Source organism: Balaenoptera acutorostrata, chromosome 20, assembly GCF_949987535.1.
Source record: "Balaenoptera acutorostrata chromosome 20, mBalAcu1.1, whole genome shotgun sequence".
Lineage (NCBI taxonomy): Eukaryota > Metazoa > Chordata > Mammalia > Artiodactyla > Balaenopteridae > Balaenoptera > Balaenoptera acutorostrata.
This window is the reverse complement of record NC_080083.1, coordinates 25,611,018-25,624,429: the sequence shown is the minus strand read 5'-3', so window position 1 is coordinate 25,624,429 and position 13,412 is coordinate 25,611,018. Positions and strand designations below refer to the sequence as shown.

Sequence of the window (13,412 nt, the reverse complement as noted above, 5' to 3'; positions counted from 1 at the left end):
CGCACAGCGATGAAGAGTGGCCCCCACTTGCCGCAACTAGAGAAAGCCCTTGCACAGAAACGAAGACCCAACGCAGCGATAAATAAATAAATAAACCCAAAGTTAAAAAAAAAAAAAAAAGTCACTGGTATAGATGCTTTCTAGATTTCTCAGTCTCACTAGTTCTTACAGGAACCAGCAGAACTGGTAGATTTAATAAGTATTAGGAAGATTTCTCTTCTGCCATGGCTACATAATCCAAGACAGCATACCTCTTCATTAACCATGTCAAGTCCACCTGCTCATTTTAAACTAAAAGGAGGGAGACTTCCCTGCTGCCAATGCAGGGGACACGGGTTCAATCCCTGGTCCGGGAAGATCCCACATGCTGCGGAGCAACTAAGCCCACGTGCCATAACTACTGAAGCCCGGATGCCTAGAGCCCGTGCTCCGCAACAAGAGAAGCCACTGCAATAAGAAGCCTGTGCACCGCAACGAAGAGTAGCCCCGCTCGCCGCAACCAGAGAAAGCCCGCATGCAGCAAAGAAGACCCAACACAGCCAAAAATAAATTAAATTTATAAAATAAAGAAGATGAGAGCTATTATACTTAAGGGAATCAGGAAAATCTCATTTCTATCAACAGTTCCAACTGCTGAATTTCAAAATGAGAGTTACTGGGGATTTATCTTTCAAAGAGAAATTCAGAATTAAAATTCTACAAATCCAACTGGTCAATTGAAAGCATTACCTTCAGGTCTGTTTGCTTTTGTAGTTCTTGTATCAAGGTCACAGTCTTATTGAAAGTAGCACAAATGCGGCTCTTAGTCTCTTTATGCTCGACAGCAATTGGTTTAAAGCGTGCATGCAAAGTTTGATAGCGAGACTTTATTGCTGACAATTCCTTTAAGAGTGTAACAGGATTTTTCTACATCAGGAAAAAAATTAATATATATTAAACCTGGAAAGGAAAAATTAAGCTTCTTTTAAGAATTAAAATATATACAGCACATTCTACCATCCATTTAATAGAACACTGTATTTAATTATGCAACTATGGGACAGAGGATGGGAGGAAGGAAAAAAGAGAGAGGTATAAGACCTACATCCTATTCTCAAGGAATTTAAAGCCTAGGCACAGAAATAACCCCTCCCCTGCACTCACACACACACACACACACAACAGCCATATTAAACAGCAAATAAGGTCACATTAGATACGTAATATTTGATGTATTGCTCACAATAATTAATTACACCATACTTCTAAACTACAATTCTAAATGTTATTTTACAGAAGGTGATTTAAGGAACTATTTTGATTTGTTGAATAAGACAACTTGAAACCACTTATGATGAAATTCTTTTTTTTTTTTCAAATTAATTTATTTATTTTTGGCTGCATTGGGTCTTCATTGCTGCGCACATGCTTTCTCTAGTTGCGGAGAGCTGGGCTACTCTTCGTTGCCGTGAGCGGGTTTCTCGTTGAGGTGACTTCTCTTGTTGCAGAGCACGGGCTCCAGGCGCGCTGGCTCAGTAGTTGTGGCTCACGGTCTCTAGAGTGCAGGCTCAGTAGTTGTGGCGCACGGGCTTATTTGCTCCGTGGCATGTGGGATCTTCCCGGACCAGGGCTCGAACCCGTGTCCCCTGCATTGGCAGGCAGATTCTTAACTACTGCGCCACCAGGGAAGTCCTGAAATTCTTAAATATACTGTCATGGGGCTAAAGTATGTATGAGCACCAATTCACTGACCTCACTATACAAAATGCATGCCAACTCAAGCAACTATATTTATAAATTACATTAGTTTTTCAAATTCATTTTGGAATATAAATAACCACTACTCCATAAAAGACATTTCAACTGGGTGCTTTCTGCCACTTGGTAATTCTTTTCATTCCCTGGTGGTTTCTTAGCAAACCCTCCAATACTAGCTATTCCAAACTTTCTCCACTCCCTCCAGTTCCCATCCACCCCTTCTTGGCAAAAGACCTCACCCAAACTACTTTACTGAGAAGACAGAAACCATCTAGGAGTTTCTACTCCTGCCTTTTCACCTGAAAATGAAAACACTACGGACATTCTGATCCTTACTTAGCCCCTAACACTACCACTATTTTTTTTTTAATAAATTTGTTTATTTTATTTATTTATTTTTGGCTGCATATGGTCTTCTTTGCTGCATGCGAGCTTTCTCTAGTTGCAGCAAGCAGGGGCTACTCTTGGTTGCGGTGTGCAGGCTTCTCATTACTGTGGCTTCTCTTGTTGCAAGGCATGGGCTGTAGGGGCACGGGCTTCAGTAGTTGCAGCATGCGGGCTCAGTAGTTGTGGCTCTCAGGCTCTAGAGCGCAGGCTCAGTAATTGTGGTGCATGCGCCTAGTTGCTCCGTGGCATGTGGGATCTTCCCGGACAAGGGCTTGAACCCGTGTCCCCTGCATTGGCAGGCAGATTCTCAACCACTGCGCCACCAGGGAAGTCCCACTACCACTATTATTGTTGTGTCCTACCCATATCCTCCAGAACCTTAAATTTCCTATATTTCAATAACCTTTTCATATCTCCCTCTATACAGACCTCAAATATATATAGATTTTTCCCTATACTGAGGGGAAAATTAACTCTTCTCTTGACTGTTGCGATTCAAAACCAGTTTCATTTTTCTCACTCCATTTGCCACCAACCTTCTAAGTCCTATAATAATACACTTCCTAGGCCTTTTAATAATAAGTGACCCTGGGACTTCCCTGGTGGCACAGTGGTTAAGAATCCACCTGCCAATGCAGGGGACACAGGTTCAAGCCCTTGTCTGGGAAGATCCCACATGCCGCGGAGCAACTAAGCCCGTGGACCACAACTACTGAGCCTGCATGCTGCAACTACTGAAGCCCATGCCCCTAGAGCCCGTGCCTCGCAACAAGAGAAGCCACAGCAATGAGAAGCCTGTGCACTGCAACCAAGAGTAGCCCCCGCTCACCGCAACTAGAGAAAGCTCTGCGCACAGCAACGAAAACCCAAAGCAGCCAAAAATAAATAAATAAATAAATACAATTAAAAATAATAATAATAGAAGACCCCATAGACTAGAGTCCTTTGCCAAATTATTTTAAACAATCAAAAAGTCAGACTTGCTCTGTAATTTTGATACCCCTCTTTTTGTCTCTCCTTATTTCTTTCCTATTCTAATCTTCTTAAAATGAACTCTTGATTTCCATAAAACTATACTATCTTGGTTATCTTCCCACTCTTCAAGTATCTCCTTCGAGGACCCTACCTCATGGCTATAGTCAGAGGCTCAGTTCATGGCCCTCTACTCCCCTCTTCTCTGGAGACTGATAAATAAAGATGATTCTAACAGGAATGAATAAGAACAGAAAATCTAACTTAAAGACTGTTAAAATAACTCTGCAGAGAGTGATCAAGACCTATGGCATGAAGAGTAGAAGCAGGAAAACGACAAAAGAGAGATACCATAAAAAAGTTTAAAAAACTTATAGTATGTTTGATATGGGCAAAGAAATGATAGATGACACCAAATGTATAGTCTGGCAAATAGAGTATATTAAGATGCCTTTTGGGATATCTACTCAGTAAACACCCCAATGACACTGAGACCTGCACCCTAACCCTTCATTCTCATAATGTATCTAGATATTCTAAGAGATTGCCAGTAGAAAAACTGGAAAATACAGTCAAAAAAATATCCTAAAAAGGAGGGGGGAAATAGACAAAAATGAAAATTGAAAGAAAAGATAAGAAAAATAGAGGATAGATTCAGGAAGTCCAATATTTCAGTAATGGGAAAGGCCACAAAAGAGGATTTCTTTTCTTATGAATATATAGGTAAGAAAAGTTATATGACTTTAGATTCACGTGTTTCATATTTAAAGAGCCCCACCAAGTGACAGCACAGTTAATGAAAAGACCTATATCATAATCATAAAATAATTATAAAATTTCACAGCATAGATAAAATATTCTTAAAGTTCCAAGACAGATAGGTGTGATGCAGGAGTTGGGGGCGGCGGGGGGTGGGGACGGAAGGTATAAAATAAGAAGGAAGACAAATACAACGGATCAGGAATTAGAATGGCATCTATTTCTCAACAACAACACTGGAAGCTAGGAAACCACAAAACAATGATTTTAAAATTAAGAGAAAATAATCTCTAGAATTCCATACTCAACCAAACCATCCATCAACTAAAGGATTAAATAAGGGTTAAATAAATACATTTTCAAACATCTGACATCTCAAAGAGTGAAATATATGATCCAAACTAAAGGGAATAAAACAAAGGGAATTACCAAAATTATGGTAAAGAAATTCCCAGCCATGCAGGAAGCCTGTAGAGCCGAAGGTTAGATTGGAGCAGAAGGACAGACAGCACACAAGGGATGTGGAAGAAAATGAAACTTAGGGATCATGTGATGTGTCTGACAATGTTGACAGGAGTTTAACAGTTCTGGTAGAAAAGTCTGAGGCTGAATTAATGATAAATGCATAGAAAAACTAAGAAAATTGAAGGGGGAAAAAAAAGAAAACAATTATTAGCTCCAGAAAAACAAGGTGTGTAAGAAAGGAAAAGCAAACATAGTATATTGCGTGACTTGGATAAAAGCAATATTTGCAGAGCCATAATTACTGTGGTCTGAATGTGTCCCTGCAAAATTCATTTGTTGAAACCTAACCCCCAAAGTGATGGAATTAAGAGGTGGGATCTTTGAGCGGTGATTATGTTAAGAGGGTACAGCCATCACGAATGGGATTAGTGCTCTGATAGAAGAGGCCTTAGAGAGATCTTCCCCTTCTGCCATGTAAGGATACAACCAGAAGTCTGCAACCCAAAAGAAGGCCCCAACTTGACCATGCTGGCACCTAGATCTAGCACTTCTAGCCTCCAGAACTGTGAAAATAACTTTCTGTTATTTAAAAAGTACCCAGTCTAGTATTTTGTTATAGCAGCCCAAAAAACAGACTAAGACATAATAATATAAACAAATACTGAATGGATATATCCAGAAATTGTGAAGATGAGGATACTTATGGATAGTAAAGTATTTAATCTTTATCTTCAATAACAGGAAGTTATTAGTAATAACAGCTAAAATATATCGCATATTCTGGACCAAACAGTTCTAAACACATTATGTATATATATATTTTATTCTCTATTAACCTACAAAGTAGGCAGTAATAAACCATTTTATAGATGAAGAAACTAAGTACAGAGAGGTTAAGTGACTTGCCTAAGATCACAATGCAGAGCTGGGATTTGAACTAGAATAGTCTGTATCCAGGAAATCAGTAGATATTTCAGATCAGAGGAAAAATAGCAAAACAAGCATACTACTTAGAAATATAGAGGTAAATACAAGAAGATACTGAAATAAAAGTGTGAAACAAGGAATTACTGTTTGTAACTATGTACTTCTGTGACTTTTCTAATTATTTATAAAAATTAATTTGACAGGGCTTCCCTGGTGGCGCAGTGGTTGGGAATCTGCCTGCTAATGCAGGGGACACGGGTTCAAGCCCTGGTCTGGGAAGATCCCACATGCCGCGGAGAGGCTGGGCCCGTGAGCCACAGCTACTGAGCCTGCGCGTCTGGAGCCTGTGCCCCGCAGCGGGAGGGGCCGCGATAGTGAGAGGCCCGCGCACTGCGATGAAGAGCGGTCCCCGCACCGCGATGAAGAGTGGCCCCCACTTGCCGCAACTAGAGAAAGCCCTCGCACGAACCGAAGACCCAACACAGCCAAAAATAAATAAATAAATAAATAAAGTAGCTATACAATTAAAAAAAAAAAAAATTAATTTGACAAAAATAAAAGTTTCAGGTTGGGAGGAAAATTGATTTGAGGGTAGAGGACATCAACTGTGAGATGGCAGGGGATCAGGCAAGTATAAATGGTCTTTAGAATGGAGCTCAGTAGTGAATTGACCAGAGAACTGTACATATAAACCATAAGAATAACGAATTCTCCAAATATTGATACAAATTTATAGGGGAAAAAATGTGTTAAGAACAAATCCTGATGATCTCCCAAACTAGGAAAAAAGAAGGAATTGGTGAATAAGGTGTAAGGAATAAACAGCCATAGAGCTAAGAGTTAACATAGGGTAGTTAGTCAATTACCCATACTACATGTTTTGTGACAGTAACTGGATCTAGTAAAATTGAGATGGCAATGATTAATTCAGGAAACGTGATTTTAGGACTTAGCACCACACCAGAGGAAAACATTAGTGTGCACACAGCCTATTTTGAGTGACTGGCTTCCTGGGAGCCACCGTGTTCTTTTATTAGTGTTTGCAAACTATTCTGCAGTTTATTTAATTTTGTGCCTATAACATTTCAATTCATTTTAGGGTTTTATTTATTATAAGTGGGTGATCACTTTTGGTAGCTCACAAAAATATACAAGAAGTGCTCTGGTTATGACAGTGCTAGTGATGAGGAAGAAGAAAAGCCAATATGTGAGCAAAAAACTCAACTAAGTCTTTTGAAAGAATCAAAAGGAAACATGCCATTAATTGTGTTACTAAATTTAAAAGAACCTACAGGACTTCCCTGGTGGCACAGTGGTTAAGAATCCGCCTGCCAATGCAGGGGACACGGGTTCGAGCCCTGGTCCAGAAAGATCCCACATGCTGCAGAGCCAATAAGCCCGTGTGCCACAACTACTAAGCCCACGTGCCACAACTACTGAAGCCTATGCGCCTAGAGCCCACGCTCCCTCTGCAACAAGAAAAGCCACTGCAACGAGAAGCCTGCGCACCGCAATGAAGAGTAGCCCCCGCTCGCCTCAACTAGAGAAAGCCCACACACAGCAACAAAGACCCAATGCAGCCAAAAATAAATAAATTAATTAATTAAAAAAAAAGAATCTACAGAGAAAATTCTTGTAAAATAAAACAAAATTAGCTTTCTGGAACAAATACAGGTGATAAACATGGTAACAGAAGCTTGTAGTTTACTGCATCTTTATATCTACCTACGTCTATTTTAAAAGTCTATTTTAAAATGTTGAGTTTTATACAGAATTACTGACAGTCTCCAAATACACATCACAGTCATTGGCACATAGTAATGTTCAATGAATATTTACTGCCATTTTACTGTGTAGAAGTATCAGAAGATAGTGCTACTGGATGTTTACTTTCTTGTTCACTGATACATACATAATCATTAGAACTAATGCCAGTGAAATCTACAAAGACTAAGTTCATGGTTTTCTTCCCAAATATAACACAAAAAAAGGAGAATTATTGGATAAATATTACAGGTGTTTAAAAAGTTATAGTTCCTCAAAAGTTAACATAGAATTATCGTATGATCCAGCAATTCCATTTCTGGGTATTTATACAAAAGAATCGAAAGCAAGGAATCAAACAGATATACATCAGATATATATATATACCAATGTAGCATCATTATTCACAATATCCAAAAGATGGAAGCAATCCAAGTGTCCATTGACAGATGAATGGATAAACAAAATGTGGTATATTACATACAATGGAATATTATTCAGCCTTAAAAAGGAATGAAATTCTGACACAGGCTACACCATGGATGAACACTGAGGACATTATTCTGTGTGAAATAACCCAGTCACAAAAGGACAAATATTGTATGAGTCCACTTATATGAGGTCCCTAGAGTAGTAAAGTTCATAGAGACAGAAGGTAGAATGGTGGTTGCCAGGGGTTGGGGAGAAAGAGAAATGGGGAGTTATTGTTTAATGGATGCAGTTTCAATTTGGAAAGATGAAAAAGTTCTGGAGATGGATGGTGGTGATAGCTGCACAATGATGTAAATGTACTTAATACCATGGAACTGTACACTTAAAAATGGTTCAAATGGTGAATTTTATCCTGTATATTTTACCACAACTTATAAAAAACAAAGAACTAATAATGTAAAATGGTACAACTGTTTTGAAAAACAATTTAGCAGTTCTTCAAAATATTAAACATAGGGTTACCATGTGGCCAGGAATTCCACTCTTAGGTATATACCCAAGAGGAATGAAAGCAAATGTCTACACAAAAACTTGTGTGTGAATGTTTATGGTACTATTATCATAATAGCCAAAAGGAGGAAACAACCAAACTGTCTATTAACTGATTGAATAAATAAGAAAATGTTGTGCAGCCATACAATGAAATATTATTCAGCTGTAAAAAGGAATGAAGTACTGATTCATGTTACAACCTGGATGAACCTTTAAAACATGCTAAGTGATATCCAGAAAAGATGAAAACTCTAATTTGAAAAGATACATGCTCCCCAATGTTCATAGCAGCACTATTTACAATAGCCAAGACATGGAAGCAACCTAAATGTCCATCGACAGATGAATGGATAAAGAAGATGTGGTATATAATGGAGAAAAGACAGTCTCTTCAGCAAGTGGTGCTGGGAAAGCTGGACATCCGCATGTAAATCAATGAAGTTAGAACACACCCTCATACCATACAACAAAAATAAACTCAAAATGTCTTAAAGACTTAATATAAGACATGACACCATAAAACTCCTAGAAGAGAACATAGGCAAAACATTCTCTGACATAAATTGTACCAATGTTTTCTTAGGTCAGTCTCCCAAGACAATAGAAATAGAAGCAAAAATAAACAAATGGTACCTAATCAAACTTATAAGCTTTTTTCAGCAAAAGAAACCATAAACAAAACGAAAAGACAACCTACGGAATGGCAGAAAATATTTACAAATGATGGGACCAACAAGGGCTTAATTTCCAAAATGTACAAATAGCTCATACAACTCAATATCAAACAAACAAACAACCAATCAAAAAATGGGCAGAAGACCTAAATAGACATTTCTCCAAAGAAGACATACAGATGGCCAACAGGCACAGGAAAGGATGCTCCACATCACTAATCATTAGAGAAATGCAAATCAAAACTACAGCGAGGTATCACCTCACACTGGTCAGAATGGCCATCATTAAAAAGTCTACAAATAATACATGCTGGAGAGGGTGTGGGAAAAAGGGAACACTCCTATATACTGTTGGTGGGAATGTAAACTGGTGCAGCCACTATGGAGAACAGTATGGAAGTTCCTCAAAAAACTAAAAATAGAGTTACCATATGATCCAGCAATCCCATTCCTGGACATATATCCGGAGAAAACTCTAATTCAAAAAGATACATGGACCCCAATGTTCATAGCAGGACTATTTACAATAGCCACGACATGAAAGCAACCTAAATGTCCATCGACAGATGAATGGATAAAGAAGATGTGGTATATGTATACAATGGAATACTACTCAACCATAAAATAGAATGAAATAATGCCATTTGCAGCAACATGGATGGATCTAGAGATTATCATACTAAGTGAAGTCAGAAAGAGAAAGACATATCATATGATACCAGTTATATGTGGAATCTAAAAAAAAATGATACAAATGAACTTATTTACAAAACAGAAATAGACTCACAGTCATGGGAAACAAACTTATGGTTACCAAAGGGGAAGAGGCGGGGGAGGGATAAATTGGAAATTTGGGATTAACGGATATACACTACTGTATATAAAATAGATAAACAACAAGGACCTACTGTATAGCACAGGGAACTATACTCAACATCTTGTAATAACCTATAATGGAAAAGAATCTGAAAAAGAATATATATATGTGTGTATGTATAACTGAATCACTTTGCTATACACCTGAAACATTGTAAATCAACTATATGTCAATTAAAAAAAAAAAAAAACATGCTAAGTGAAAGAAACCAGACATAAAAGGCCACATATTGTATGCTTCCATTTATATGAAATGTTCAGACAGCAAATCTGTAGAGTTTACAGAGACAGAAAGTGGATTAGTAGTTGTTGGGAGCTGGCCAGGGGCAGGAGAAGTGGTTGTTAATGGGGAGAAACAGCTAATGGGTATGGGTTTCTTTTTGAGGTGATGAAAATATTCAAATATTTATTGTGATGATGGCTGTACAATATACGAAATTACTAAAAATTCCAATGAACTAAATATACTAAAAACCACTGAACTGTATACTTTAAAAGAGTGAATTTCATGGTATGTGAATTATAGGTCAATAAAAATGTTTTAAAAAAAAAAGTTGTAGAAGCAAAACAACTGGAAGTGTAACTAAAATGAGAGATGGAAGGTGGAAGAAAAGGGGAAGCCCCACATGAAATGTCTTCCACATGGTACTCAAAAGATACCGACTCAGATGAGTGCTTTGGCCAGTCAATTAGGTGGTACCACTGGACCAGAACTGGTTGGTTGTTCTTCAGTAAAAGACAAAAGAGGAAAAGACAAAGAAAAGGTCAAGTCAGTTAAGGAGGTAGAACAGTTAAAACTGTACTCCCATAGAATCCTGGCATTCCATTATTTCATGTAAAGCAGTAAAAACTGAACATTCACAATGCTTTCCAATTTTATATAAAATGTTATTTTAATTTGCACTTCCACTCAATTCCTCCCAAATTTTAATTGTATAAATTTTTTGAGAAACAGTAAAATATGGTATTTCTTGTCTGCTAGCAAATGCTATAAAAGATAAACATTAATGATTTAAGTGGTAAATTAATGTTTTAAGTGCTAAATTAATGTTAGCAGACAATGCTTAAAAATTGTCTGCTTTATCTCTATAGAGATAGGCGTGTGTACATGTAGTTATAATTTATGGCATATAAACAGATAATATTTCTAATCAACCTAAACTTAGAAATAACTAAGTACATAATTTTATGCAAAAATCACAGTTCATATAACAAATTTAATAGTATATCATCATCTTCCTCAGAGAATATCATGACTGCTAGGATTTCTCCCCTCTTATTTAACCGCTGCCCTAGAGGTATCTATATTCTCTCAGAATTTCAGAGGCTTCCATAGTGGTTTACACCTCTGGACTCAATAATTCTTATTTATGGGTTAAAAAAAAAAAGGAGCCACAAATTTCCTTGACTATGGGTACAATCTCTCCAATATTTCTGTGACCAAGTTTCCAACACAAAAAAGATTCTATAAATTTAATACTTAATAATGTAATTGCTATAATCTACTACTATTAGAAATACTATCAGAAAATCTTTTAATAAAATATTCTGTTAAAAAGACATTTCTTTTTCAGATTACCTTGCCTGCTGAATCAGGATAATTAGTCTTGATTTCATATTCCAGCCTGTACTGAATGTAATCCAGATCAGAGTCAGCCTTCTGGAACTAAAGATCAGCACAAATAATTATTTCATGAACCAAAAGACGTATTACTAAACATGATACTGTAACTATTCTTTTTTCTTTATATCTTCACATATTTTAATATGATATACACTGATTTTGAAAATATGGAAATAGAATAGTATATAAAACCTCCATCATCTAGAACATTGGTTCCCAACCTTTTTGACACCAGGGACCGGTTTTGTGGAAGATGATTTTTCCACGGAATGGGGGGGTGGGCAGGGGTGGGGATAGGGGATGGTTCAGGCTGTAATGCGAGAGATCGGCAGATGCAGCTTTGCTCGCCCACCGCTCACCTCCTACTGTGCTCACCTACTGTGCAGCCTGGCTCCTAACAGGGGGTTGGGGACCCCTGACCTAGAATACCCATGCTCTATTAAGAACTAGCAATGGCTTCAAGAATTCCCTAAGGTTACTAACACTCTCATCAAATAGGCAGTTTTTCTACCTCTGGTAGGATATGTAGTTTCAAATTAAAACACTGAACAAACTTATTCTCAGGGATACTCTGGCTGTTAACATAATTTGCAACCCCATTAACCAAAGAACTACAAATATGTGCCACACAGACCAAAATTGGAAGGCTTAAAGAGTCATAAATTACACAAAAAAAGCTACATTAATACAGGAGTAGCAGTCTGAATAACTCCAATTTATTTAACCTGGGTCCTAGCGTGGGACCTTGATCTGCAGTAAACTTCTAAGAGAGAAAAAAGCAGAAAACTGCCATAGGCTGTAAAATACGTGTGCGTACATAGAGAAAAGTTGGGAAGGATATATATCAGGGTGTTAAAAGTGGTTTATTTTTGAATGTGATATAATCTACAAATTATTCTTAATTTGGGGGAATTCTAAGATCTTGTAAGATCTTTTACAAGATCTTAAAGCATGTACTGCCTTGAATTTGTCAGGGAAACAACCACCATCCTTTGAGTTTACTGTGAAAGGCAAAACGTGATTTCCTTAAGGAAGATCTCCCGTTCGTAGCCCACAGCTGAGGAGACTTTCAGACCTTTCTGTCAACTTAAGCTCTGGACTGAAGATTGCTTCTTGAAAATTTGGAGCCTTAATGGAAAGAGTATAAACCAACAAAAACTGTTAAAAGTAGTTCTCAGATCTAATGAGAAGCAGTATACAGATATTTTTATTATACAAAAAGTAAACCAAGGGTTCTACTTTGGAAGGTAGAGTGAGGAAAAAAAAATGGTTCTCAGAAGTTAAAATGCTTCTGAAGTCAGAAGCTGTCACTATTGAACAGAATTTCAGAAAGAGATAAACTAAAGCTTCCATCACTAATAATTTCTCTCATCATTGGCCTAAATTTGATTGGAAAACTTTGCAATTAATAAAATTCTATCTTTATAACCAAAAACTTTTAGAGTAGAAATTGAAGAAAAGAGTCAGACTTTGTTTCTAAAAATTTTCCAAGAATCAGTATCTGATTTGCATCTCTAACAGCAAGAAGTTGCTATGAGCCAGAAAAACAAATGTAGAAGTTCTCTATTTAAAAAGTGTTTAAAATGTTTTCCAAAAATGGAGGCATTTCATTTGTCATATATACTTGTTCTATTAGCTGCCATGATTAAATCAATCAATAATTAGACTTCTTTAAGCATATTAGTAATTACTATATATGTATGGTTATATATATAAAGAAATTCCTGTTGGCATAATTCCCGCATTAAAATATGCTCAAGATTTATCTTTTCCTTTATATAAAAAAGTACACTAACCTGTATGACATGTGGATGGAAAGTAGGGGGAGGGGATGGGGTAGAACAAATCAAATTAAGCAAAGGCTCTACACATTGAAGACCTGATTTGTTTTAATTATTGAAGTAGACCACAATTCTGTAGCTTTATGTATAATTCAAGGCCTTGTATAACATGCTATAGCATAATTTTAAATAAAAGTTTTTAAAACTTATTAAGTTACCACAAAATTCTTAGGATTATGGGATTTGTTGCTCCAGGGTTACCTTAAAATAGAATCTCTATTCTAGGAGCCCTTGTTTATGGAACAGATATTCTTAAGCCTATATGTTTTTTAACTTGATATTTTAGTTCTGCTTAAATTTATCTAGTATAATCCCATAGTCCATTTAACAATGTCTTCTCTTCAAGAGAGTGGTTTCAGCTATGGCTTCACGTAATACCTGGGGGTCCACAACGTACTAAAA

General features: G+C 37.1%; 1 protein-coding gene across 1 annotated transcript in view; it reads right to left on the bottom strand.

Annotated features, from left to right (window-relative positions):
- Positions 1 to 13,412, bottom strand: part of LOC103018062 (spindle and kinetochore-associated protein 2) — a 30,479-nt gene that overhangs the window by 5,058 nt on the left and 12,009 nt on the right. The window contains exon 2 of the mRNA XM_007190347.2: positions 730 to 906. Coding sequence (XP_007190409.1) covers positions 730 to 906 — 177 coding nt within the window. The remainder of the gene's footprint in view (positions 1 to 729; positions 907 to 13,412) is intronic.